General features: G+C 35.7%; 1 protein-coding gene across 3 annotated transcripts in view; it reads left to right on the forward strand.

The window, feature by feature from the left end:
* The first annotated feature begins 1,551 nt into the window (after positions 1–1,551).
* LOC131047800 (uncharacterized) overlaps positions 1,552–27,842 on the forward strand; it is a 127,274-nt gene continuing 100,983 nt past the window's right edge. For 2 of the 3 annotated variants that reach the window (XM_057981584.2, XM_057981586.2), the window contains exon 1: positions 1,887–2,810. In XM_057981584.2, coding sequence (XP_057837567.2) covers positions 2,723–2,810 — 88 coding nt within the window. In that variant the 5' untranslated portion in view covers positions 1,887–2,722. The other variant, XM_057981585.2, reaches the window with a different exon arrangement.

Genomic DNA, 27,842 nt, shown 5'->3' on the forward strand with positions numbered 1-27,842 from the left:
TTGGGGAATAAATGCCTTCATAGCTATATCTGTTATTGGAGAAGGTTTCATTGTGAAGAGTGGAGACTGGCGAGATACCCTAGATTTTACTCCGCTACTATGTCATTTCCTTTTTTGACATGCATCTTTTGACAAGGAAGAATGTCAAGCAAAAGCTTTGGTGGGATGGTGGTTTATCAAAGAATATGTGTAGGAATGGGAAGAGGAGCCACGAAAAGGGACGTCTGTGGAGGTGCTGAAGAAAAGGAGGCGACTGAGCTTCAAGAAAGAAGACCATTGAGAGATACACCAAGTGAGGAAAATTAGATCAGTCCGATTGAAAATTCACTCATTTTTTGCAAATATTTTGTATATGTGATAAACACGATTGAGAGTGTGATGGTTGTATGAAAGTTTGTAATTTTTTGTAGCAACTAGTATAGGCTAGATGGTGTCCGTAAATTTTGTATAGATGGGGTATTTTTTGGGGTGTAAATATGAAGCTGATCATTTATGGTATAGCCCTTTTACAATATTGTGAACTTTATTATAATTTTTAATGTTAAAATAAATATTTTACCACACACAATCTATTCCAGAAACAATCAAGATCAAATATTTTACCGATAAAAGAAAAAAAAGATAATGCGGGTGTCTTAAAAACCCTAAATTGCACCCTAAAATGAATAAATATATTTAGTTTTTTGAAAATTAGAAAACTCATTCAAAATATAAGCTCTTTGAAATGCTCCTAATGTTCATAGAAAAACATGAATCTCGTCACTTTCTTTCTCCATAAAAAATATCACAATTATTGATAATTGTGAACATCTTTAAAAGTTGGATTTTATTGCACGATTTGATTTGATTTTCTACATCACATTCTTATAATTTGCTTTTAAATTGCACAATTACAGTAATCATATTTGTTAGATTCTCTATATCCATTGAGATTTTATGAGAAAATTATTAGGTGTTTGAAAATAGTAAAAATATATGTTGCAAAGGAGGGTGATGTGAAAGATATAAGAAAATATTAATAGAGATGTCACTTACCGATGTGATAAGTTGCACAATAATTTTGGATGGTAGCATTGTAATTAAACTGAGTGCATAGGTAGAGACAATTATAACATAAGGCATTTGTAGTGAGGAGGAGAGGTAATGTTTTCATTGTTCGAAAATAATGGTCTAATTTAGGTATAAAAATAATTGACCTTTTTGTCTTATGTGTCAGAATAATAATTTTGTAATTGAGACTAAATAATACTTATAGAGAAACTGAAGCATGCGTGCATTTACCTGTCATCTACACGTCAAATTTATTCAAAATCTATTTCCTCTCCGCAAAAATATAAGAAAAACTCATTTTACATTTTAAAATAATATTATAAAATATTATAATTTTTTTTTAAAAAGTAGAACAATGTGATTGCCTAATTGACTTAATTGTCCTTTAGATCACTTACTAGAATATCAATACCATAAGGACTAACAAGGCAACTCTGTTTACTTAAAAAACACACAATACTTCATTTTGATTTAAATAAAATATATACAGTAAGAACAGCTACTATGGCAAAGCCCATCATCCATCTTTAGCGAAATGCTGTAACCTTTTTAGTTTTCTGCAAATAAATCACTTACCGACCAGTCGCTATGGCAGACAGAATGGAACCAAAATAAATCCAAATTGTAATACAAAATGCCAATTTGTCGTACTTCTAGTCATTACCAGTTGATGCATCGATTAAAACGGTCACCGAGGCAGGGATTGGCGGATATCTTTTCCAAATCGGAGCCAAAATAAAGTCATGTTTGTGTCAAAGTAAGCCGATATTATCTTCAAAAGCTGCAAATTTATCGTAACCCAGAAAAGGAAATACTTCAGCTCTGTGATAGTAAGTACAAATACAAGATCGGCTGCTTTTGCAGATTGCATAATCAATGTTATTCGAAATGGAGCCAAGCCGATTTAATCTAAAATATCTGCTAATTTATCTTTGCATGCATAGAGTATGTCCTTACAATCTCCACGTTTTATGCATATGTCCTATGGCTCATCCGCTTGTCAGCCACTTGCTGCTTATTTGTTAGCCACCTGACAATACATGCGGTCCACAAAAATTCTGCTATTTCCTTGCCTACTCAAAATTTTAACATTATAAATATTCGCGTTTTACTGTGCTTGGAAATTTGGGTCCATCTACATTCGAACCAATTAATATGAAATAAAACCCTGTTTTCATAATTATTCATTAAAATTTTAACATTTCCATGTTTCAAACAAATATTACCGTGCAATTTAATAAAAAGACATCGAACCGCGAGTCCTGGAAATACAGAAACTATCCGCCAGGGTCGCCATAATATTTCTGCCGCCTATAACATTGAAATGCTAATTTATGTTGATCAACTGTTCTTGAGCACATTAAAGTTCTTTTATTAACCACAATTTGTTTGAGATATTTAAATTTAAATTTAAAATCTCATGGTAAGATGCGTTGTCGTGAACATACTTCTTAAAAAAAATGCAGCGGCAAACCGCACAAAATGCAGTGAATTGAAAAAAATCTACTGTACTATTTGTTGGTAGTGCCCAAGACAAAATGTACTATAGGTACTCGTCGTTTTGAGAGGATATGCAGGCGCAAAGAGGGCACAAGGTGGTTTACGAAAATTTGTGGATGCTTTTGTATTTATCGCATTCTTGGCTTTCGTGTGGAGGTGATAACTATCAGAAATGGCGGTGGGTGCACAGAGCAATTCAACAAAGTTTAGTATGATATTCGTATTGCTATGCACATTACAGGTCCATGGGTCAGATTCAGGTATGCATTTCATATTGTTCGAATAATTTATTTTGCTTTTATAGGGTCAGATTCATGTACCCATTTCACATATTTCAAATAATTTATTTATTTTTTCTTAAATTTATTTATTTATTTTAAGTTTTGGTGTGGCGGTGGTGGTTGTTGTTTCTTCGTCATCAGCTTAACCTGCACATTTTATTTAAGATTTGGCAAACTTAAGCTTACTTCTCATGGACTTTCAGCAACTTTAAAACTTCCCAAAATGTTAGATAGCAGGCTGTATTTCGCTTTATTTTGAAAATTAAGCTTCCATTCTTTATTGAACATTTTTATTTTCATTTCTTGGTTTTCTGAATATCTTTTCAACGCCAAATTTAAAATGCTAATTCAAAGTCTATTAATTCTGGAAGCCTGAACATGACTTTCTTTCTTTCTTTTTCTGAGGATTTCATTGTTCTCCTGTCCTGTGAAGGGTTAGATTCAGGGATACATTTCATATTGTTCCAATAATTTATTTTGCTTTTATAGGGTCGGATTCAGGTATGCATTTCATATTGTTCGAATAATTTATTTTGCTTTTATAGGGTCAAAATTCAGGTACCCATTTCACATATTTCAAATAATTTAATGGTTTAGTCATTTTTTCTTAAATTTATTTATTTAGTTTAAGTTTTGGTGTGGTGGTGGTTGTTTCTTCTTCATCAGCTTAACCTGAATATTTTATTTAAGAATTGGCAAACTCAAGCTTACTTCTCGTGGACTTTCAGCAACTTTAAAACTTAACAGAATGTTAGATAGCAGGCTGTATTTCGCTTTATTTTGAAAATTAAGCTTCCATTCTTTATTGAACATTTTTGTTTTGATTTCTTGGTTTTCTGAATGGCTTTTGAACGCCAAGTTTATAATACTAATTCAAAATCTATTAATTTTGGAAGCCTGAACATGACTTTCTTTCTCTCTCTTTTTGAGGATTTCATTGTTCTACTGTCATGTGAAGGGTCGAATTCAGGTATGTATTTCATATTGTTCGAATAATTTATTTTGCTTTTATAGGGTCAGATTCAGGTATGCATTTCATATTGTTCAAATAATTTATTTGCTTTTATAGGGTCAAATTCAGGTACCCATTTCACATATTTCAAATAATTTAATAATTTATTCATTTTTTCTTAAAATTATTTATTTATTTTAAGTTTTGGTGTGGTGGTGGCGGTTGTTTCTTCTTCATCAGCTTAACCCGAATATTTTATTTAAGATTTGGCAAACATAAGCTTACTTCTCATAGACTCTCAGCAACTTTAAAACTTCCCAAATGTTAGATAGCAGGCTGTATTTCGCTTTATTTTGAAAATTAATCTTCCATTCTGTATTGAACGTTTTTGTTTTCATTTCTTGGTTTTCTGAATGACTTTTGAACGCCAAGTTTAAAATACTAATTCAAAATCTATTAATTCTGGAAGCCTGAACATGGCTTTCTTTCTTTCTTTTTCTGAGGATTTCATTGTTCTACTGTCATGTGACTAGCTGTATAACCTCAATCAAATTATCAATAATATGCTTTTTCTCTTCTTCTTAAAGCAGTCTGTTTCAACCATTCCAAAGATTTGAATTCCTTTGAGAGGTCCATCTGCTCTGATTTTATGCTCCATACGCTCCAATAAGCATAATTAATACTAAGTTGATACCCTATAGGATGATATTTGTATTGCCATCTGCAGAAGGTGGGACTGAAAGTCTTTATCATCTACTTGTGGCAGCCTGTATATGGTAATATTTTGGACAGTTTCTCTCCAAACATTTTGTGGTAATGTTGGATGATGACTCCTAGGAACCTGTAGCAGAGCTGGAAATTTGATATAATACTGGGCCAGGCCCTTTAAATGTTGAGATGCTATTTTCTTCTTACAAAGGCATATCTGCCCACTTACTGCCTCTTATATTCCTTGTGCTTGGGTGTAGATTGATTGACACAGGCCTGTTTACTCTGTAGCTTGGTCACGAGGTCAGAAATTTGAACAATATATATTATTTTTAACCTTTTACATTTTAATTGCAATGCCTTTTTCCTGCTTGGTAGATAAAATAGGGAGCTCAAGCATGAACCTCCTTTTTTAGACAATTTTACACAATCCCATTGACAATTATTGCTAGGTTTAGTTGGTCAATCAATACATACTACAAATTAAACCAAGACAGTCTCAAGCATTGCTGACTCCATTCGAAGACAATAAATTGAGTTGGCACATGTTCTCGTTAAGCACTCAAGATCCTCCATGACACATGGTGGAATTAAGAGATGGCATTGATTGCCTCATACTGATTATTACAAATATGTATGAGTTCCCCATTACGATGGATCTCCCAAGAAAATGTCTTGACAGTTATAGTCTCTCTCAAAGATGTCAAATATTTGTATCGAGGTTTAACTTATGGTGAGCTACGTAATCACAGATTTCTTCCGAAGTCTTAAGATGCATTCTATCATGTCTTATTAGGTGCTATACTAGTGTTCTATTGACTACTTTTGTTGACTTTGCATCCAAAGTCTTATGATGCTTTTCGTTATGTCTTGTTAAGAGCTATGCCAGTTTTCTTTTGACTAGGATTAACCATCTGCTGTGGATGAAATGAAATAGACATCTTCAATCTTGTACTCATCTCATTAAGCACTCAAGACCCTCCATGACACATGGTGGAATTTTTGAGAGATGACATTGATTGCCTCATACTGATTATTACAAATATGTATGAGTTCCCCATTACAACGGATCTCCCAAGAAAATGTCTGACAGTTAGAATCTCTCTCAAAGATGTCAAATCTTTGTATCGAGGTTTAACTCTCAGTGAGCCACATAATCACAGATTTCTTCCGAAGTCTTAAGAGGCATTCTATTATGTCTTGTTAGGTGCTATACTAGTGTTCTATTGACTACTCTTGTTGACTTTCCATCCAAAGTCTTATGATGCTTTTTGTTATGTCTTGTTAAGAGCTATACTAGTTTTCTTTTGACTAGGATTAACCATCTGTTGTGGATGAAAGGAAATAGACATCTTTAATCTTGTACTCATCTTCATCCACAACGTGGCCCAAGACTTGCCATGAACCTTGTAACCTTTTTTGAATGATAGAAGTAAGTACACCAAAGTGAACACAAGCATAAGTGAAAAATAGAATAACTGCATTATTTCCCTCTCGAGAATTTTGCACATAAAGAGAATGCCTTGTCTTGACAAAAGTAGACCAGATACATCTTTTATGGAGATTCTCTAGAATGGTCTAGAAGGAATTTGTAGTGACATATATGATCTCAAATTATTGTTGCTAGGTTTAGTAGCTGTCTTTCATAACAAATATTTCCATATGAATCTTTCAACATTAACTTGCATGTTGGGAAATATACATGCCTTTGCAAATTTAGCTGTCCTTCATAACAAACATTCCCTTATGAATCTTTCAACATTAACTCCAATTGTGCTTGCAACTAGAAAATTGCAAATGGTGAGACTTTGAAGGTTAGGTGTTGTTGCACCAAAATCTTCCCACCACAAATTTTGATGGACATTATGTGTAACTCTGTAAGAAGTTTAGTAACTTAAAAGTCAAAGTAAACAATAAACTAAAATAAATATATGTTCTTTTACTTGGCTGTAGAGTGACTCTCCTTTGAAAGGATCAAGGTAAATAAACCACCCTTCCCCGTTTCCCCCTTATAAACCTATGACACATCATGTATGAAGTCAATTGAGGACCAACCTCTCCATACATGTGTCGAGGCTAGCCATAACCTCCTCATCTACTACGAATGAATTAGAAATAAAAACTTAGGGTTCAAATGGTAGGCAATAATATGAATATGTTGGTGAAGGTGTTTGTTCCTGCGTACCCCAAGTTTTCGGGCAGGGACGATAGGGGATAGTGGGACATGTTTCAGGGTCTTCAATTTTTCGGGCCATTTTTGGGGACAATAAGGGATGACAAAGGGGATTTACATAGGGAAATTTTAAATATTAATATGATAACATTGATAAAGCATTCATATATACATTATAGGACCTTAACACATAACATTTGTGTTGAATTGAGGTTTCACATGAGAGTCAAAGTCAAACAAATTAGCAAATGCCAAATGTCAAACTCAAAGTTTATGTCAATTTTGCTTTCAAAGTTCATTGTCTATATGCATGTGATATTAAAAATAGCATACAAGTTGCAACAAAATCCCAAAGACTACAAGTTTCACTTTCAATTATGATATGAAAATACAAAAAAAGAAAGTACATTCCTGCCCCTAATTTGCATCTCTCAGCATTGCATCAATATCAGATTCGTTCGAGTCACTGCCATTGTGAGGGTCCGCCTCATCCAATGGAAATCCAACTAATTCCTTTGGGGCCTCCTCATCAACTTGGGCGACATCTTTGTGATCGACATCCCACCATAAAACTGGAGTCTGATGATCTTGAAGTCAAAGAGCTCTATGCATGACCACTAGCTTCTCTGCTCGTCTAGAGGTAAGTCTATGTGATGAACCTAATCATTTCGTTGTCTTAATCAAATAAATAATAAGTTAAAATTATAAATAATGTCAAATATTATTAATTTTAATAAAGTTGTCCTTGGGGGCTGACTCGTTGCAATATTAATAATTTCTATTGACTTGTTTTTGTGTTGGTTTACTGTAGTGGCCAACTTAGCTGGTCAGATATATATAGTGGTGTTTTGGGCTCATTTAGGCATCAAAGGTTTTATTTTGCTTTGCATTAAACAAATGCACAAGGAGATAGACGAAAACCCGAGTGTTTGCTCATGATAGGACGTAGCCCCTACCATCATTAAGTTTTTCTATTACTATAAGTTTAGTATTTGCACAATTAACGATGAAAGATCCCTGATGGATCCCCTTGCTGATCTGCTGTAGTTTTTAAATTAATAAACTATATCTTCCTGTGATTCCTTTGATTTATTTTAGAGAATAGACAGAAGTTGCAGAAGGTTTGTTTCTTTTTGTGTTTTTTGATAGTTTTCAAACAAGTAATGAATAATGAACAGTAAACATGAAAGGAGACTGAAAATAAATAAGAACATACAGCCAAATTCAGAATGGCTACAAGCTGTACGAGATAGCTTTCTGATTTGTAAAACCAAATAATAATTCCAATGCAGATCCAAGGAACTTACATCCAACAATGATGCCAAACTGAAAGGTGAATAGTGATCATGAATCAAGAATACCTCTAAGGCTGAATACATGCATTCCTTACATTCCACGTGGGATGTACCTACTGCAAATGGCGGCCCTAAGGCTGCAAGGATCACGCCCAAGCTGAAGAATCAATCTGCCATGCTGAAACCCTTACTCTGCAACCTGAATCCACAATGAAGAATGGCGTACTCAATCTCTGTCAACAATGCACTCTGCATGAAGAATCCAATGCCAATAACTGTTGAGGGCTACGTCCCAGCCAGTCCAGATCTTGGGGTTTGCATCCCAGATGAAGAATCGCCCACTCAGAGCTAATTCGCAAAATAAGTTTGATTGTGTAAGATGATAATGAACAATTTGGTCTTCATCTCCTTATATCTCCTTTCCTTTCCAAGCCAAACCCTAAAAGGGAGTAAAGTTGGCGCATTATGAAAAGAGTGTTATTTTCTAGTTATGGCGTCAACTATAGGAAAATAACACTAAATTGCAAATAAATAGCTTCAGGCATCCAAAAAGACTCCGGAAGGTGAGAATCATGTAGCAAAGTTCAAGACCTTTCCAACGAGCTATAACACATAGGCATATCAACCCAGATGAAGCCAGAAACCCCTTATTACTCTGAAATGACTAAATACATAGCCTTATTTTAATTTATTTAAATGCCAACTTAGGAAATATTTAAATATATTAAAATATCTCCAGATATCCAATAATAGCCCTAAATGACCAAAAAATCATGAATATAACTTTGTCATGTATCTGTGACCGATGCCGGAAAAGCTGAGCTAACTGGCAGTCCCATCCCTAAAATCTAGGGATGCTCCTAGAAACTAGGAAACACACCCAAACTCCCAGAAACTGAAACCATGACATGGTCCTGTGGAAACTCCAATATGGGAACTGCCACAACCTCCTAAAAAATAGGGAATCTCCCTAAAATCAAGAAACTGCTCCCAATGGCCCTCAAACTGTCTGAAATGCCAACTCCGGATACTGAATACCGTGCATGAGTCTCTATCCACCATTGCCAGCCTACGAGACCCCATAATAGGCTAACTCACATGTCTCTACTAGACAAACTAAAGAGGGGACATGACAAACCATTCTTGCATTGATCAATTCGAATTCGACCTGCAAATTCCCTATTGCACAGGAGCGAGGAACTGCGAGAGTATGCTGGAAGAATTGAGTGTAGTAGAATCAAAGATAGCTTGAGGAGATCACGTGAAAGGAATATTGCAATCTACAACAATTAGAGTTGCGAGGATTACCAATTACAAAGACATGAATAAACCAACCTTTTGAGGCAGCGTATTTGATCTCTCCTTTGTTGTTGTCTTTTGACATAGCAAAGAAGAGGTGTTTTGGTAAATAAGGAGGTCATCCGTGGCCTGGCAGGAGATATTAGTTGTGACACACTGCAGAATGCAACATTAGGAATTCGTATCTGTGCGTGGAAACAAGTATCAGTAATTTGGTCACATATTCTAGTCATTTTGTGTACAATCTGTGGTCATCTAGGAAGCTTTCCAGTAGGTTTTTTTAAGATTTATATGTTTCCATATGTAATTATTAATTTAGTTGAAGCTTAGTTGCAACAAACTTAAAATATTGTATTGAATCTAAAGTCAAGATTGAAGAGCATAATATAATCATGTTTGGAATATGAACTGTTGTTACATGATGTGCTGCATAAATCACAAAAGGTTTTTTTGAGGTATCATATTTCAGTCTTGTTTAAAGTGGTAAATTTGAGTTGGTATCTTTCAGTAGTATCAGAGCCTTTCGAATTGCCAACCTGTGATTATTTTATGAGTGAAAGGGAACAACACTATCAATTGCGTGAGGAGGAAGCCTCCATGGGGGATAGAGAAGAGAACATCCTCAGGAATTCATGAAGGAGACTAAAGAAATGGTGACCAATATAAGAGACACTATGGGGTAAATGGTCCAACTATTAAAAGGTTTGGGTCAATAATTGAGCACTGATAGACCTACACAAAATAAAGTATAAGGGATCAGCTCAAGTGGTGAGAAAGCCTCAATCAACACAAAGAACTTCAGGGCTAAATTTCTGCAAAAGGAAGCAGTAGTGTGGAGGAAGAACAACCTGATTCGGAGGAAGAAGTGTCAAGATTTCATGATATGTCCTATGCCGTAAGCCTTGTCATATGCGCATATATGAATTTTTAGGAACTTTTATGAGATGAAAAGAAACAGGGCATGGGAGGAAAGCGTATAAAGGGAGGAAAGGTATTTAACACCAATTGAGAAAGATTACCATCCCAACTTTTGATGGATCTGGTAGCTCATCAACAAGCGCTTGGTTGCAGAAAATAGACACATATTTTTCATTGAATCCGATGCTTGAAGAAGAGGCTATCAAATTTGCGACCCTGCATCTTGAAGGGATAGCTCACAAATGGTGGTATCATGGCATGGTAACTCAAGGGCATGAGTCAATAACCTCTTTGGAATACTTCAGTGAAAGATTGATAGAGAGATTTGATAGAAGGTATCCAAAAATTCATTTTAGGGAACTAGCACAACTGAAGCAAGAGGCGAAGGTGGAAGACTTTGTAGCAGAATTTCAAAGACTTGCAGTATTGGTTCCCGATGTAATTGAAGGAAGACTTGTAGTTCTATTTGTAGAAGACTTAGTTGAACCTCTCAAAGGTTTAGTAAGGGCATTTGACCCAAATCCATTGCAAGAAGTCATCACGAGAGCCCTTAACTTGGAGGATTTAGTGACTAGGGACAGATTTTATTCCAAGAAAGAATCTCCTATTCTGCGCAAGAGATCTTTTTAGAAGAATATACCACTTTGTAATGTCCCTACTAGTTAGAGATCATCAAAACAGATTGTTAGAACACAACAAAAATATATACATAACTAATCTAATTTGCAATTAAAGTTCAATTACTTAAGTAACACTAATTTCAATTCTTAAAAAGGATACAAGTGCAACACTAGGATATGTCCTTAGGCGGCTGTGGAGCTCGCCTTCTTGGAACCCATCTTGGTTCCAAGCCATATCAAAAAATCGAAGGTTAATTCGATTCCTGTCTTGGATGTAATTTCTTACACCCAAGCCATCCAGGTAATCGAAGGCTAATTCGATTACTGTCTTGGATGTAATTTCTTACACCCAAGCCATCCAGGAAATCAAAGGTTAATTCGATTCCTGTCTTGGATGTAATTTCTTACACCCAAGTCATACCAAGGAAGACCATCATATATGATCAATTCCTTGCCTTGGATGATGCATCTCATCATCCAAGTCTACCAGAGAGGACCGGCTAGATCCGTCTCTTCTTGGATGAACTTTGTCAACCTAGCCATACATATATGCATATAGATATTCAGTATATACTGCCTACCAGGGATTATCATAATCCCTCCATTAGGCTAAGGGAATTTCTTCCCTATAGCCTCCATCATATAATCACATTAATATTACATTTTATAATTCATTACTGTTTTCCATTCCATAATTTACGTCTTCATTTACATATTCTTTAATCTTTCTAATGATCCTAAATATACATACATATTCTACATAGATACCTATCTTTATTGCTACATTCATATAAGTAATGATTAGAGATATATGTATTCATAAAAATGCATTAATATATATGTGTATGTGTGGCACACACGTCCACACACATATATACCTTAAGACTTCTTAACCCCTCTTACCTGTACGCAGATTGTAGCTTGCGGTTGAAGTTCGCACTGTAGATGTTGCCTGTAGATTGGGAGGCATACCACAAAGAACTCAAATGTTACTTCTTGTAACTTGATAACAATTCTGATCTGATCTTATCAATGGTGATGTCACTAGATGCTTTTGATTCCTTCCCTTTATATCTCTCAATTTGAGGGAGAGGTCACACCTCTTCATCATGTATGCCCTTTGGCAAGAGACATACCCTTTCACCATTAGCACCCTTTGAAAGAGTGCAACTCTTCATTATTTCTACCATTTGAAAGGGACACAACCTTTCATAATCAGATCTGCACTTATTATTTAAATCAGATCTGCACTTATTATTTAAATCAGATCTGCACTTCTCATTTCCAAATTATCCCACCTCTCAAATGAGGTCTTCTTCTCCTTTTTATATATCATTGTTGAGGGAGTCACAACTTTTCCTTTCATGTCTTTTGACTTTTCATTAACTTAATTAATTTTTAATTAATCATATTTAATTATATCATTTTATATTTTAATTTTATTATTATCATTTATTATTTAAATTCTATTTCAAAGTGGGGATATTACACACTTCCCAAGACATCACCCTCCAATCCAAGTCAAGAAGAGGTGTCCAAGAATGAGCTACAAAGGAAACATCTATGTTCTACATGTCAAGAGCCTTGGTGACTGTTGTGACCTTTTTCACACATCACCCCATTGAGAATGTGGACCCCCCTCCTTTTTGCTTTCTAGGGTTTTGTTAGAGCCTTGCAACCTCTCGACCCCAATTTTGTCAATTTTGAAAGATCCAAGTTTTAGAGAGTCATACGTCAGTTGAGCAAGCCATGGTTAAAACAGAGTCCTGACACCCTTAGCGTGCCTAGAAAGTCCGAAGGACAAAGATTGCAATTGATTTGGGTCAATTTGGACAACTTTCTATTTTTGGAAAGTTTTGCTTTTTTCTCTTTTTCCTATTTTTTAGGAAGTTTCATTTTTGGCACTTTAAGCACGATGCCCAAAATGGCTATTTTTAGAAAATTTTTCCTATTCTTGCTTTTGGAAAGGAGATCTAGGGTTTGCACTTCTGACTCAAATTTTGGTGAAAATGATTGAAAATCTTGTTCAAAATTCAAATTTGATTCAAAAGTCAAGTTCCTAAATTTGTGGAGTTCGAAAGGATTCAAGGGCATAGTAATGGATGATTTTGAAATTTCAAGTTCATTGGAGCAAAATTGGATAAGATGTGAAGGATTTCAAATGTGCTTTTCATGGAGATGATGTTTCATAAAGTCTGCCCTTATGAGGAAAGTCTTTCACAAAGTCTGCCTAGAGATGCACGAGCTAGGGGAATGAAGATGTTCAAGTCCGCCTTGGAGAAAATAGAGCATGGTCAAGGTCTTGCTCAAGTCCACCCTTATGTGGAATAAGTCACATGAAGTCCGCCTAGCAAAGATAGAGTGTTTTGTGGAGAGGGAAAGAAACATATGAAGTTCGCCCTTATGTGGAATACAATCTACAAAGTCCACCTAAAGGTTAAAGAGATAACAAGCAAGATGTGAACAACCTTTGCCAAGTCCGCTCACAAATGGAAAAGATTCCATGGACTCCGACTTACCTAGGAAGCAAAGCCTCTAAAGTCCACCCACTTTGTGAAAGATGGGAAAGAATCTTACAAAGTCCGACCTCATGAAAGAGAAAATCACTTGCAACATGGAATGGATCTCTCCAAGTCCGCCTAAGGAAACATACTAAAATCCCTTGCTAAGGGAAGAAATTTGAATATGGAAAGATTGACAAAATCTGCCTTGCTGTAAAAAAAAATCTGCCTAAGTTCGAACTAGGGGAAAGAAAAGAGTTTTTAGAAAGTTTTTAAAATTGTAAGAGAAACAAAGATGGAGTTCGATTTATGAACTCAAACTCAGATTACAAACTTTCTTATTGAACTGAAATTCGAAATTAAAACTTTCCCAAAGAGATTGAGCTCAACTGAAAATGAAAATGGTAACTTTCTTTTCGCATTCAAAGACTGATGCAAAATTGGAAACAAAACTAATTCGAATTTGGAATGACTAGCTGTGTTTCTAATTGGAAAATTCGAACTGCTTGAGGGTTTATACAAATAGCCATTCATTCATTCATTTCATTCATGATGAAGTTCGAACTTAAGGGGAATTTTGAGAAGTTTTCTTGGCAAGTTTCAAGGGTTTTCAACAACTTTGGAGAGGTTTTACACAGATTTGAAGAGGATTTCAAAGGTTTTCAAGGACATTTCAAGTGCAACTTCTGATTTTCTGAGACAAACAGCACCTTCTTTCTTCTTTCTTGTTTATATTTTGAAGGTGAAATGAGTTTTCAAGACAGATTCTCAGGGTCGTAGACCTGATTTTTCGAAGTTTTTTGCAGAGGAAGAACTCATTTGTTACAATTTCCTTTCTTACTCTCTCATTTTCTGCCCTTTGAATCTGATTTTAATGTTTACTTAGTGGAATTTGGGACTTAAGTTTTCATTTTCAGGTCTGATTTTGATTAAAATCAGTCTCAAAGTTTTCAAGTTAATCCACATTTCGAGGTTTTCTTAAGAATTTTTAGAAAAACTAAGTGTTGAAAACCTATCCAAACTCTTAAGTGTTGAATGAATTGAAAAATCAGGGTTCATTTAGTCATCAGAACCTCTAAGTACACACTCAAAATGAAGATTTTAACTTAATTTTTTTGATTTTTGTAGGTTTTGGATGATCTTGGAAGCCGGATCATCAAGGAAAGTCCAGATGAAATTCAAAGTAGACAGTGATTCTCCTCCAGAATCCAAGATGAATTCAAAATGGAAGAAGGTTGGAAACACCAACCTTGGACATATCAACCTCCGAGAGTTCAAGAAAAGGATGCACGGTCTAGATGAGCAATTACCCACTCTGATTGCTCGAAGAATGTTGAGAAATGGGATAGTACAGGCTGCTGGATTCCTTCCGGCAGTCCAATGTAATGAGCTGATTGCTAAGTGTTTCAAACACTACAACCCCTTGGAGAGAGAGATTGTAGCTCCGGATGGGAGTGTTGGCCAATTTAGGAGAAGCGGCAATAAGAGAAGCCTTCAGTATTCCTGAATACCACAACACAGTCTACAAAACAAGGGAGGAGGCAACTAAATTATATGAGGACAACACTGAAGAATATGAAGCTAATATCAACCATTCATGGTTGGAAAAGCCAAGGAAAAGTGTGTCAAAGATGCCCAAGACTCTCCTCAGACCCTAAATCAAAGAAGACTATGGTGATCTTATTGTTTTGCTGAATAGAGTTATGGGAAGCCAGCAGAGTGCTCCATTTGAACCATGGATGTACTACTTCATCCATGAAATTACAGCAGGTGTAAAGATGATTAATTGGGCCAAGATTGTCAGTGATAACCTTTACGATCAACTTAGAAACTTGGAGAAGAATAGGACCTTCTACATGAGTTCCTACCTGATATATTCATTGGCCAGAACTTACAGATACAGAGGCCTAGTTTGCAGAGGGATGGTGGGGAACAAGGAGAACTAGTTTAGTGTATACGATTGCTATCCACAATTGCACCTAGAGGAGAAATACCAATTTAAAAGGGTCAATGACGCCTTTCTCATGCACATTCACAAGGACCCTTCAGGGAGGCCTACATCAGAGACTCTCTTAGGAGTCGAAGGATTTGATTAGCAGATTCAGATATTGGTATATCCAATATCCTTAGATTTACATATTTGCGAATCCAAGGATTTGCCAGTGCTCCATATAGAGTCCCTATGTATCCTATGAATAGGATGATTTTGCTCGAAGTGGTAAGACAACTAGAAACTTTCATGATTGTACAAAGGGTTAAGCAGAAGACAGGAGCATCTTTTCCCCTCAATATTGGAAATGTGTTGGAGTCTTGCCCATTTGCTCAGGCTGCTACACATGTGGACAAGGAAATTCAAAGGTAGCCATTCCTGCATTATCAAGCTAGGAGTTATTTTGATCCTTTTCACCGAATGGGAATGGTGAATGGTGAATGGAGTAAAGTTTGAGCACAGGCCGGACCTTGAAGACTATTGGGCTAATGCTGCAGACAACTTCGAAGTAAGGAAGAGATTAAGGTCCAGAATTCCACTCAGTGTGATCAGATCATCCGAAGTTTTCCGAGTTGCAAATCAGATTGAAGAAGATGGTGAGTATGAACAACCACACTATGCTAACTTGAAGAATGAACCTCTTGCCTTAGTAGATTGGTCAGATTCTGATAGAGCCAACTTGGGTGACCTAATGAGACCCGTGATTGAATATTCAAAATGGTGGGCAGCTCAGAAAACAAAAGAGCTAAAAGTGAAGAATGTCTCCTTCACTTATGATCTCATGGGTACTGATGAGTCCTTGTCTTCAAATCATGGTAGGACGTCTAGCAATCCCAAAGGCCCAGAGAGTGTAGGTTCGAGGAAGAGAAAAGAGCCAACTGAGAATTTAGTAAAGGCGAAAGGAAAGAAAGTTGCCAGTGAAGAAGATGTAAATAGGTGACAAAAGTCTAATGAAGGCCACTCAACTATCAACGCTTCATCTACAGCTCCAGTCAAACTTTCAATTGATGAACAAGAACTAGACAATGAGATGGGAGGCAATGAGATGGAGATTCCTTCTCCTATCATTGAGGAGTTGAATCAAGAACCAGTTCACCCCAAAGTTGTAGAAACAAAGAACCCTGAACCTGAGGGAGGATTCCTAGATGGCATAATCTTTGCACTAAAAGGAATAGTTGATGATTTTGACCACAGTGGCATGGAGCAATCAACCATCCCTGATTGGTTGAAAGAAAGAATGAAGGTCAAAGTACCTAAAGAAGTTCATCAGGAGGATAATACAACAACACTCTTGGTTGAGTTAAATAAACCAAATGAAAAGAAGCCATCCAAACCAGCCAAAAAGTTTTCCTTGATTCAAAGGAGCAGTGCAGGGTTCAGATTCGTCCAGGTGGCAGTACCAAAAGTTGATAAAGCTCAGGGGGATATTACTCCTGAAGAGTATGAAGTGACCACCATAAGCTTGGGTAAGACTACCAAAGTTCAGGAAGTCCAAGAATTTGATGATTCCTGCAATACTCTCAAGGAGAGGTTGAATGAGGAAATTGAGAAAAGGAAGAGGCTGAAAGCTGAAAATGAGCAGTGGAGGAGGTATGTCCAACATTTGACAAACCCCATTGATCGGGAGGAGGTAGCAGTTGCTCCACGCTTGCTCGTTCCACAGGAATCCATGAAGGACTATGAGGATGTGAGAACAACTTTCAAAGAGGCTAAAGGATGGACCTCAAATGCCACAAAACATGCTGATGTACTGGTTAAAAATTTAGTATCAGCATATGATTCCACCTCTTCTTTCTTGAGCAGAATCTAGGATGTATCCGAAACCTAGGAAGATCTTGAGGACATACAAAATAGGATAATTCCGTGCTTGAAGGCCATGAGAGGGCTTCCTAAGCAAGATTTAGTTGATGGTGGGGTGATCCAAGCTGGTGACATATATGATTTTAACACTTTGTATTTTGCCTTGACTACCAGAGTTGAATCTCTGAAGAAAATAGAGGCCAAGTGTGTGGAGGTAGGGAAAATCATCTGGGGAATTTAGGACAGGGTCTTCCTCGTAGCAGCTAAGGTGCTAAGGCAGGATGGGGTGCGTGAAAAGGATCTACGTGCAAAGAATCTGAAGGCCATAATTCAGGGGAATTTCTTCAATTCCATAGGGCCGATTCTCAGAGATGATCTGACCAGAGTTTCAAGCTTTTTGCTCATTGATGAAAACTTCTTAGCACAGGCTGTTGACTGGGAGGGCACTTTCGCCACATGTACCGATGAGATGGATATGGTTGATTACCAGATTAGTAGCTTGCCACATGTCACCATGGAGGAGGTTAGGCCACTGTTAATTCCTAAATTATCTTATGTAGATAAAAACAAATGTCGAATTGGCCTAATCGGCCTTTGACATTTGTAATTTATAATTACTTTATTCTTATATATTTTTCTTGTTTAGATTAGTTTTTTATCTTAGTAAATAAAATTGTTTATTTATTTAATTCCTAATCACATTCATCTAATTGATTATCTAAATTGAATTTGTTTAATTTATATATCTAGAAATTAGTTAATTAATGGTTACTAACTATCATCTTATCTATTTTGAATAACCGATCATAATTGAATCGGTCTGTGCATAAACACGATTCTATTATGAATCGGTTTGGTTGTGTCTTTTGGAAAAAGGAGATGATCTTCTAAAAGGTAACCCGATATCGTACATAAGTATGATTCGAGTTACATTGAAAAGTGATGGATAGAATATAAGAAAAGAATACACAAAATTACTATCTCGCTGATATAAAAACCTTCAGACTCTTCTCTCACAACGAACATTGATCTTATGTGCAGATCGAAGTAACAAAGATCGAATATTTTGAACGGACTAATAAAGGATCAAGCATTCATAGCACATACAGACTGGATTATTCTCAGATCAGAATTCATTGAATCAGTTCCTGAACTATTCCATACAAGAATTTGATTAAAGTCTTTAGTCAAGCACTTATATATACATAGACTGAACTACAATAGCAGATCGACAGATTCAGATTAATATAGAATATATACAGCAGTTGTTATTACTAAATTACTAATACACAGTGCATGAATATATATGTGTATGACAAATTAAAGTTTGTAATTATTCTGCAGTAATTCAAATAGATTAATATAATCTATACATTGATTAATATATTCATATAAATCTGATACAAGTTTACTGTGACAAATTAAAGTTTGTAATTATTCAGCAGTAATTCAAATAGATTCATATAATCTATACATTGATTAATATATTCATATAAATCTGATACAAGTTTACTGTATAAATCTGATTTTTTAAAATTTACATGGTATAAGAGCTGGTCTAAATTAAAGATCCTAAAATCAGATTTGTTTTTAATCAGTAAATTATCAGATTAAAACATCAATATGGTGACCGGTTTGAAAGTGGAGGACAGGCTTGATGGAGCATCAAATTTTACCTAATGGAAATTTAGAGTGATGCTTACTTCAGAAGAAAATGAACTAGCAGATTTCATAAAGAATGATCCACCTGAAACTGATGATGCTGATATATTATCTCAATGGAAGAAAGACATCATTAAGGCAAAGCAACTCTTAGTAGATTCAGTAAAAGATCACATTGTTCCCATTATTTCCAGATTATCAATGGCAAAAGAAATGTACAAAACGTTGGAGCAAATGTATGAAATAAATAATACCAGCAGGGCATTGGCCTTAAAACAAAAACTTCATCACATTAAGATGACAAAGGAAGAATCCATCACATCTTACTTCTTAAAAATCACTGAATCAAGAGACCAACTATCTTCTATTGGATATGTCATTGATAGTAAGGAATTAACTATGTTGGCCCTAAATGGACTTCCATCCTCATGGGAATCATTTATCCAAGGAATCAGCGCAAGATCCAAACTACCAAAATTTGATAGACTAAGAGCAGATTGCTTACACGAAGAATCTAGGTTGGCTGCTAGAGGAATTGAATCAAACTCTTACAATGAGGAAAACCAAGTACTAGCTTCTAAAACCTCAGGAAGAAAGGGAAGATTTGGTAGAAGAAGAAACTTCAAAAGAAAGAGAGACCAAAGGACAAATTCAAATCCTAAATCTTATGAGAAGACATATCTATGTAAAATCAAAAATGTTTTAGATGTGCAAAACTAGGACATTATGCCAGGGACTTCAGATCCAAATTCAATCAGCAAGCCTCTACTATTGATGTTCACGATGAAACACCTGAAGACAAAGACTTTCTATTTATTTCTGCATTATCAAGCAATACCTTGAACAACAGCACCACCTGATTAATTGATAGTGGAGCCTTTAGACATATCACAAGATTTAGAAGCAATCTCTCCAACTTGATTGAAAGATCAATCAATCTTGAAGTAACTATTGGAGATGATGCTAGTTATCCAGTAAGAGGTTCAGGCATTGCTCACTTGAAATTAGAATCCGGCATGTCACTTCAATTGAGTGATGTATTATATGTACCTGGGATTAAAAGGAATCCTGTATCAGTTTCAGCACTAGAAGACAAAGGCTATGAAGTTGCATTTTCTAAAGGAAAAGTAATTGCTTGGCCCAAGAATTCTCATATCAAGAAGGCACGTGAAATCGGACATAGATATGAAAGTTTGTACAAACTTTCCACCATTATCACTCAAGCTTTGATGACAGAGTCTCCAAATCCAAATGAACTACGACACAAAAGACTTGCCCATTTGCACTATAAGGTACTACCCTACATGAAAAAAATGGTCAAAGGCATTCCTCATCTCCACAATGAAAAAGAAGGTACTTGCAAAGGTTGTGCTTTAGGGAAGAATATAAAACGTCCTTTTCCTAGTAGTGAAAATAGATCTAAAGAAATTTTAAATACCTATGTCTATGCCATCCCAAAGTGGATTTTTGTACTATGTAACTTTTATTGATGATTACTCTAGGAAGACTTGGATCTACTTCCTAAAGTCTAAAGAGTCAGAAGAAGTCCTAAATAGGTTTAAAGAATTTAAATCTTTAGTTGAAAATATTACTGGGAAAAGAATTAAGATCCTAAGATCGGACAATGGTGGAGATTATACCAAGAACTTTCACAATTTTTGTATGGAGGCAGGAATCAAAAGAGAATTTAGTGTCCCTTACAACCCTCAACAAAACAAGGTGGCGGAAAGAAAAAATAGAACCATTGGAGAAGCAGCAAAAGCTATGTTGCATGATCAAAACCTTCAAATCTCCCTATGGGCAGAAGCCTCCAAAAACTGCTGTTTATGTCCAAAATAGAAGCCCACACCATATCCTACAAAACATGACTCCCGAAGAAGCCTTCACAGGTGTAAAACCTGAAGTAAGTCACCTTAGGATATTTGGATGCCCTGTCTACATCAATATACCCAAAGAGAAAAGAACTAAACTTGAACCCTCAGGCGAAAGAGGAATTTTTGTAGGTTATAGTGAGTCATCCAAAGCCTATAGAATCTACATCCTTGGACAAAAGCAAATCGAGGTTAGTAGAGATGTGATCTTTGAAGAGGACACTGCTTTCAAAAGATCAAAAGGATATCATATGGAAGTTGAAGATGAAGAATCAGAACCTCCTCAAGACATGGAAGTTGATCCCTCCCTTCAGCCTCAGAGGGAGATTACTGAGATACCAGAAGATAATGAACCAACTGAACCACTGGACACCACCGATGGTCCTAGAGATATTATAGTGAATTGAAAGAGACCACTATGGGCCAGAAAAACAATGCAAGAAGCTGAAAAATTTGCTGCTCCCAAAGGTACCTTTAGAGAAAGCAAAAGACCACACAAATTCTCCAATTACGTGGCATTAATGAGCAACATCATTGATTCAGAACCTACTACAGTTGAAGAAGTAGAAAAACAACAAGTTTGGAAAGATGCAATGATTGAAGAATACCAATCCATCATGAAAAATGATGTTTGGGACATTGTTCCAAGACCCAAAGAGAAATCCGTTGTTTCTTCAAAATGGTTATTCAAAATAAAACATGCTGCAGATGGTAGCATTGAAAAATACAAAGCCAGATTTGTAGCCAGAGGATTCTCACAAAAAGAAGGCATTGATTATGAAGAAACATTTGCACTTGTAGCTCGTTATACATCTATTAGAACCATTATTGCAATTACTGCAGCCAAGTAATGGAAACTACATCAAATGGATGTGAAAACTGCATTCTTAAATGGAACAATTGAAGAAGTAGTTTATATCGAACAACCTGAAGGCTTTATAGTCCATGAAAAGGATACCCATGTATGCAGGCTAAAGAAAGCTCTCTATGGTCTTACACAAGCTCCTCGAGCCTAGTATGAAAGAATTAATCGTTATTTATTAAGCTTAGGATTTAGTAAAAGTGATGCTGATTCAATTTTATATCTTAAAATAGCTAATGGTGAAGCTCCGATTCTAGTCCTCTATGTGGATGATTTATTCCTTACCGGTGAAGAGCATCTTATCATCAAATGCAAGAAAGAACTAGCATCAGAATTCGAATTGAAGGATCTAGGTGCTATGCATTATTTTCTAGGATTGGAAATATGGCAAAAATCAAATGAAATCATTCTCAGTCAAGGAAAGTATACTATTGACATCTTGAAAAGATTCGGTATGCTAGATTGCAAGTCTATGTCAACACCCATGGAGACCAATCTAAGGAAGTTAAGAGAATCAACTACTAATTCAGATCTAGTTGACCCTACCTTATACAGGCAATTAATTGGATCCTTGATGTACCTTGTAAACACAAGACCGAACATTTGTTATGTTGTAAGTGCACTCAGTCAATTCATGAATGAACCAAGGCACATACACTTAGTTGCAGCCAAACACATCTTAAGATATCTATGAGGTACAATTGGTTATGGATTGAAGTATTCACGCAATGTGGATCTAGATCTACAAGGTTACTCTGACTCAGATTGGGTTGGAAGTGTAACTGACCGAAAAAGCACTTCCGGATGTTGCTTCAATTTAGGATCAGCTGTCATCTCCTGGTGTAGTAGAAAACAATCCTCTGTAGCACTTAGCACAGCCGAAGCAGAATATATAGCAGCATGTATGGCAGTCCGAGAAGTAGTGTGGCTAAGAAAGCTACTATTGGTGAACTTGTAACTCCTTCAACTATTCATTGTGACAATCAAAGCTGTGTAAAACTTTCTATAAACCTTGTGTTCCATGACAAGACAAAACATGTTGAAATTCAGTATCACTATATAAGAGACATGGTTCAAAGGAATGCTATTCAACTCAAGTACATTAGAACTGATGAACAGACAACCGACATCCTCACCAAGCCTCTTGCTAGAGCAAAATTTGTGTACTTTAGAGACAAGCTTGGGATTGTAGAGAATGATGCTCATGTTGAGAGGGAGTCTCGTCTTCGATAAATCCTCAAGGTATGAACGTGTTCTTTCCTTCATCCTTGTCATGTTGAGTGAGCCCATGACAACTCTGGTGCAAAAGTCATGTTGAGAGAGTCCATGACAAGCCATGTTGAGAGATTCCTTGGCTTAACTCCTTGCGTTGAGAGATTCCACAAATTGAGTACTTATGCATAACATCATGTTGAGTGAGTCCATGATGAATTAGAGTCTAATCTTGATTTCACCATGTTGAGTGAGTCCATGGCAAATCATGAAACATGAATTGTTGCCTTGCTTTTATCTACATAGATAAATAGGGAGTGTTAATTCCTAAATTATCTTATGTAGATAAAAACAAATGTCAAATTGGTCTAATCGGCCTTTGACATTTGTAATTTATAATTACTTTAGTCTTATATATTTTTTCTTGTTTAGATTAGTTTTTTATCAAAGTAAATAAAATTGTTTATTTATTTAATTCCTAATCACATTTATCTAATTGATTATCTAAATTGAATTGTTTAATTTATATATCTAGAAATTAGTTAATTAATGGTTACTAACTATTATCTTATCTATTTTGAATAACCGATCATAATTGAATCGGTTTGTGCATAAACACGATTCTATTATGAATCGGTTTGGTTGTGTCTTTTGGAAAAAAGGAGACGATCTTCTAAGAGGTAACCCGATATCATACATAAATTTGATTCGAGTTACATTGAAAGTGATGGATAGAATATAAGAAAAGAATATGCAGAATTACTACCTTGATAATATAAAAACCTTCAGACTCTTCTCTCACAACAAACATTGATCTTATGTGCAGATCGAAGTAACAAAGATCAAATATTTTGAACGGACTAATAAAGGATCAAGCATTCATAGCACATACATATTGGATTATTCTCAAATCAGAATTCATTGAATCAGTTCCTGAACTATTCCATACAAGAATTTGATTATAGTCTTTAGTCAAGCACTTATATATACACAGACTGAACTACAATAGTAGATCGACAGATTCAGATAAATATAAAATATATACAGCAGTTGTTATTACTAATACACAGTGCATTGTATATATATGTGTATGACAAATCAAAGTTTGTAATTATTCAGCAGTAATTCAAATAGATTAATATAATCTATCCATTGATTAATATATTCATATAAATCTGATACAAGTTTACTGTATAAATCTGATTTTTTAAAATTTAGAGCCACTTGTGTCCAGATTCATTGAATTTACAGCTTTCGAAAAGGAAAGTGGACGCACCCTTCCTTGAACATAGCTTCTTGTGACACGTCTTGTTCTCTTTAGTTCTAACTAGTTGAGTTGTGGGAAACCCTAATTAGGGTTTTGATTCTTCGATCTGGGCCCTTGATCAATGTTCGATCTTGGCCGTTCAAAACTTTTGGGTGCCTATATAAGGTTTCCTCCTCTCATTTGGAGGGTGTGAGGTTTTTGATAAATTGTTGCAAGAGGTCACATTGATAATAAAATTGCTTATGTGCTTATAGGCTTTGTAATTTCTATTGTCTAAGTGATTGGCATGGTTTACATTTTCTTCAACACAATAGATTAGAATCTGCTTAAAGTTGTTAATTGAAATGCGAGATTTGATGAGTGTTGTTTCAAGATAAAGCTATTTGCTCATACTTTTGATGAGTGGATGATTTTCATTCATCGTGCAAAGTTAGCTTGAGCTTGTTTATGTGGGCGCTTAACTTCTATCTAAGTATATATTGTTCAGATTGATGGTATTTACTTCAGATGTGAAAATTACAAACACAAACCTTTGAAGATTGCACCCTGCTTTGTCTAGTTGTCTTAATCAACACCGTCTCTTGTATTTCCTAGGAGTTGAGTAGAACCTCTAAACCCTTATCCTTTTATCCTTTTTTTTTGAGGAAATCTAAATCTGAAAATCCCCCCAAAAAATAAAAAGAGAGCAGTTATTGTTAAATTTGTCTAAGTCGTAGCTTGTGAATGATATATTTGAACGTAAGCCCCCCTTGTATTTCAGCATACATGACCAACGAAGCTACCCAACATAAAGTCGCTTGTTCGCATATATAAACCTTGGAGTTGCCGTGTGGTCTTTCTCGTGCAATCTTGGCATACGTAGCGATTTTGATCAAGAGGGTAGAATGTCCCTAACATTTTATTCTAATGTTCGGTGAATGATGAAACATACACCAACAAGGACCAAGGCATAGGTGTTTGGGTAAAGGGAAAATGTATTACATAGAGGTAGTCTCTGATGAAGATACAAAAAGTGATGAAGCTGAACCCGAAAAAGAGGTAGAAGAAATGGAGCATGAGCACCGAGGAGGAGATTGTTCAAAAGGTACACTTGAAACACTCTTCAGAGCACCACAATATAGTGCTTTCTGTGTTAGAGGAGTCTTGAAAGGACAAAAGGTAGCAATTCTTATTGATAGTGGGGCTACTCATAATTACATTGATGAATAATTAGTGAATAGATTGGGATTAAAGATAAAGGATTTTGAGGTGTTTGATGTTAAAGTCGCCAGTTTGTCAATTCTTTCCTATACTAAGAAGATTCCACAAATGGAGTTGACAATGGGAGAGTATAAAATGAAGGATGATTTCTATTATTAGCATGGGGGATATGAAAGTGGTTCTAGGAGTTCAATGGTTACACTATTTTGATAAATATGAATATGTTAGGATAAGGTGATATTATCATTGCAATCCTAAGCCATTCATATGTCTCCATGTTTCTTGGAAAGTTTTCCTAGGACATGAGAAATATTAACTATTTGTACTGAATGGCTATTTGTAATTGCATTTTCAAGAGGTAAACATGAAAAGGTGATAAAGATAAATTAAAATGGAAAAAATACACTCTTTCCCACGTCCATATTGAGACATGAAGGGTCATGCATAAGGAGATCAAGTCTGGCAAGAGAAAAGTTGTCCATTTGGGGATTCAAATAGTCACTAGAAGTTATAGAGAACTCAAAATGTCTAAAGTCTAAGTGGCTTTGGGTTTGGCACCCAAAGAGGAGTCACTTGAAGAGTTTTATTATTTTATTATGCCTCTTGGCTATTGTTTCTCCAAGGCATGGGTTTTTGGCAAGCATTTTGGCCCTTTGTTTTGGGAAAATAGCAATAGTTTTTTATCACCTGTTTGGCTGTAAATCAAAGCAAAGGCATGGGTTTTTGGCAAACATTTTAGCCCCTTGTTTTGAGAAAACAGCAATAGTTTTTTTATCTCCTATTTGGCTCTATATTGGAGCCAAGACATGGTTGTTTCATCATAGTTTCTTTGAGGTTTCAAGTAGTTTTGGGATCATTTGGAGAAGTGAAATGTATTATTGCTAGTCTCTCTTTTGATTATTCATAATATACTTGCTCTTGTTCTTTGGTGGAGCTTTTTTCTTGAAAGGGTTTCTCCACATAAATTTGTTGTCTCTTTTGGTATAATTGATTTTGTAGTTATGTTGAATGGTGCAATCACATCTTCATTTCGGATTTGGCAATCTTTTCAGATTCCTAATTACATAAGAAAGTTAATATTGCAAGCTTTTTTCACCTTTCTTTTTAAGTGTTGAATGTTTTTTGCTGTAGTGGGAGCTTTTGTTGTGTCGTTTTGCAGATTTGAGAAAAGGATGGAGAGCCATGGCTTCTACTTCTTGCATGATATTAGAAATTCAATGGCACTGGCTACGAGATGTGGAAACAAAAGATGGAAGATCTTTTGGAAGAAAGAGATTAGTGGTTGCCGGTTTCACATGAAAAGAAACCAGAGGACTCTAATTTGTTGGATGATGCTTGGATGAAATTGGACAAGAAGGCATTAGGAACCATTTGGTTGTGTCTTACCGATTCCATTCTCTTGAATGTCTTTGAAGAAGACTTCGTATACAAGTTGAGGAAGAGGATTGGTGATATTTATCAATCTAAAAGTTGTCTAGTAAGTTATATCTCGAGAGAAGGTTATATTCCTTGAAAATGAAAGAGGGTGAATTTATTACCAATCATTTGAATGCTTTTAATCTAATTATAAGTCAGCTTGCATCAATAGATTCTAAATTAGAAGATGTAGATAAACACATCTTGTTTCTTTGCTCTTTACTTGAATCTTGGGAAAATCTGATTGTTGCAATTAGCAATGGTAGTACAGATTTAAAGATGGACAACTTGATTGTTATACTTTTTTCAGAAGAGGTGAGAAGAAAGTCTATGAATGTTGGCTCCCAAGATGCCTTGGATGTGCAAGGAAGGTTCAAAGAGAAAGGGTCTAAAGGGGATTAAAAGAGGGAGAAGTCTAAAGGACGATAAAAAAACCTCCAAAAGAGTAAAGTATTGGAATTGTGAGAAGAGAGGGCATGTGAAGAAGGAATGTAGAGTTGAGAAAAAGAATATTGTTTCCTCCACGAAAAAGTCTTTCGATGATGATTTTGATGCTTTGTTTATTTTTGCTAACACTATTAGTGATGATGCTCGACTTATTGAGTTTGGTGCGTCATACCACATGACTCCTCAGAAGGAGTGGTTTTCATCTTACAAAGCATATGATAGGGGAGATGTTTTCCTTGGTGACAATAGTATGAAGAAGGTTGTTGGTAAAGGAAAGGTAAAGTTGTGTTTTAGTGATGGAAGAGTAAAAACCATTGATAATGTTTAGCATATTCTAGGACTTTCAAGAAACCTTCATTTTGTATCAAAGTTAAATGATTCTGGAATGCGTGTGACATTTGAGAAGTCCGGTTGCAGGTTGGTAAGAGGGAGTTTGGTGATAGCTAAAGGATCTTGAATAGGGACTTTTTTTAGGCTTAAGGCCTCGACTTTTTGTAACCTTGCCAATGTAACTAGCACTAAAAATGCATGTATGATGTGGCACTAGAGATTGGGTCGCATTGGTGGAAAAGGTCTTAGGACCATTCTAAATAAAAAGTTGGTTTACAATCTTTATTTATTCTATTGGCAAAAATGATTTTTGTGAGCATTGTGTGTTTGGTAAACATAATAGATCATCATTTCCTAAAGGAATCTATAAGGCAAAGAGATCATTAGAAATCATTCTTTCGGATGTGTGCGGTCCAGTGGATGTTGTTTCTTTGGGCAAATCTCGGTATTGTGTTTCCTTCATTGATGATTTCTTTTGATACACTTAT

Source organism: Cryptomeria japonica, chromosome 8 (genome assembly GCF_030272615.1).
Source record: "Cryptomeria japonica chromosome 8, Sugi_1.0, whole genome shotgun sequence".
NCBI classification, from domain to species: domain Eukaryota; kingdom Viridiplantae; phylum Streptophyta; class Pinopsida; order Cupressales; family Cupressaceae; genus Cryptomeria; species Cryptomeria japonica.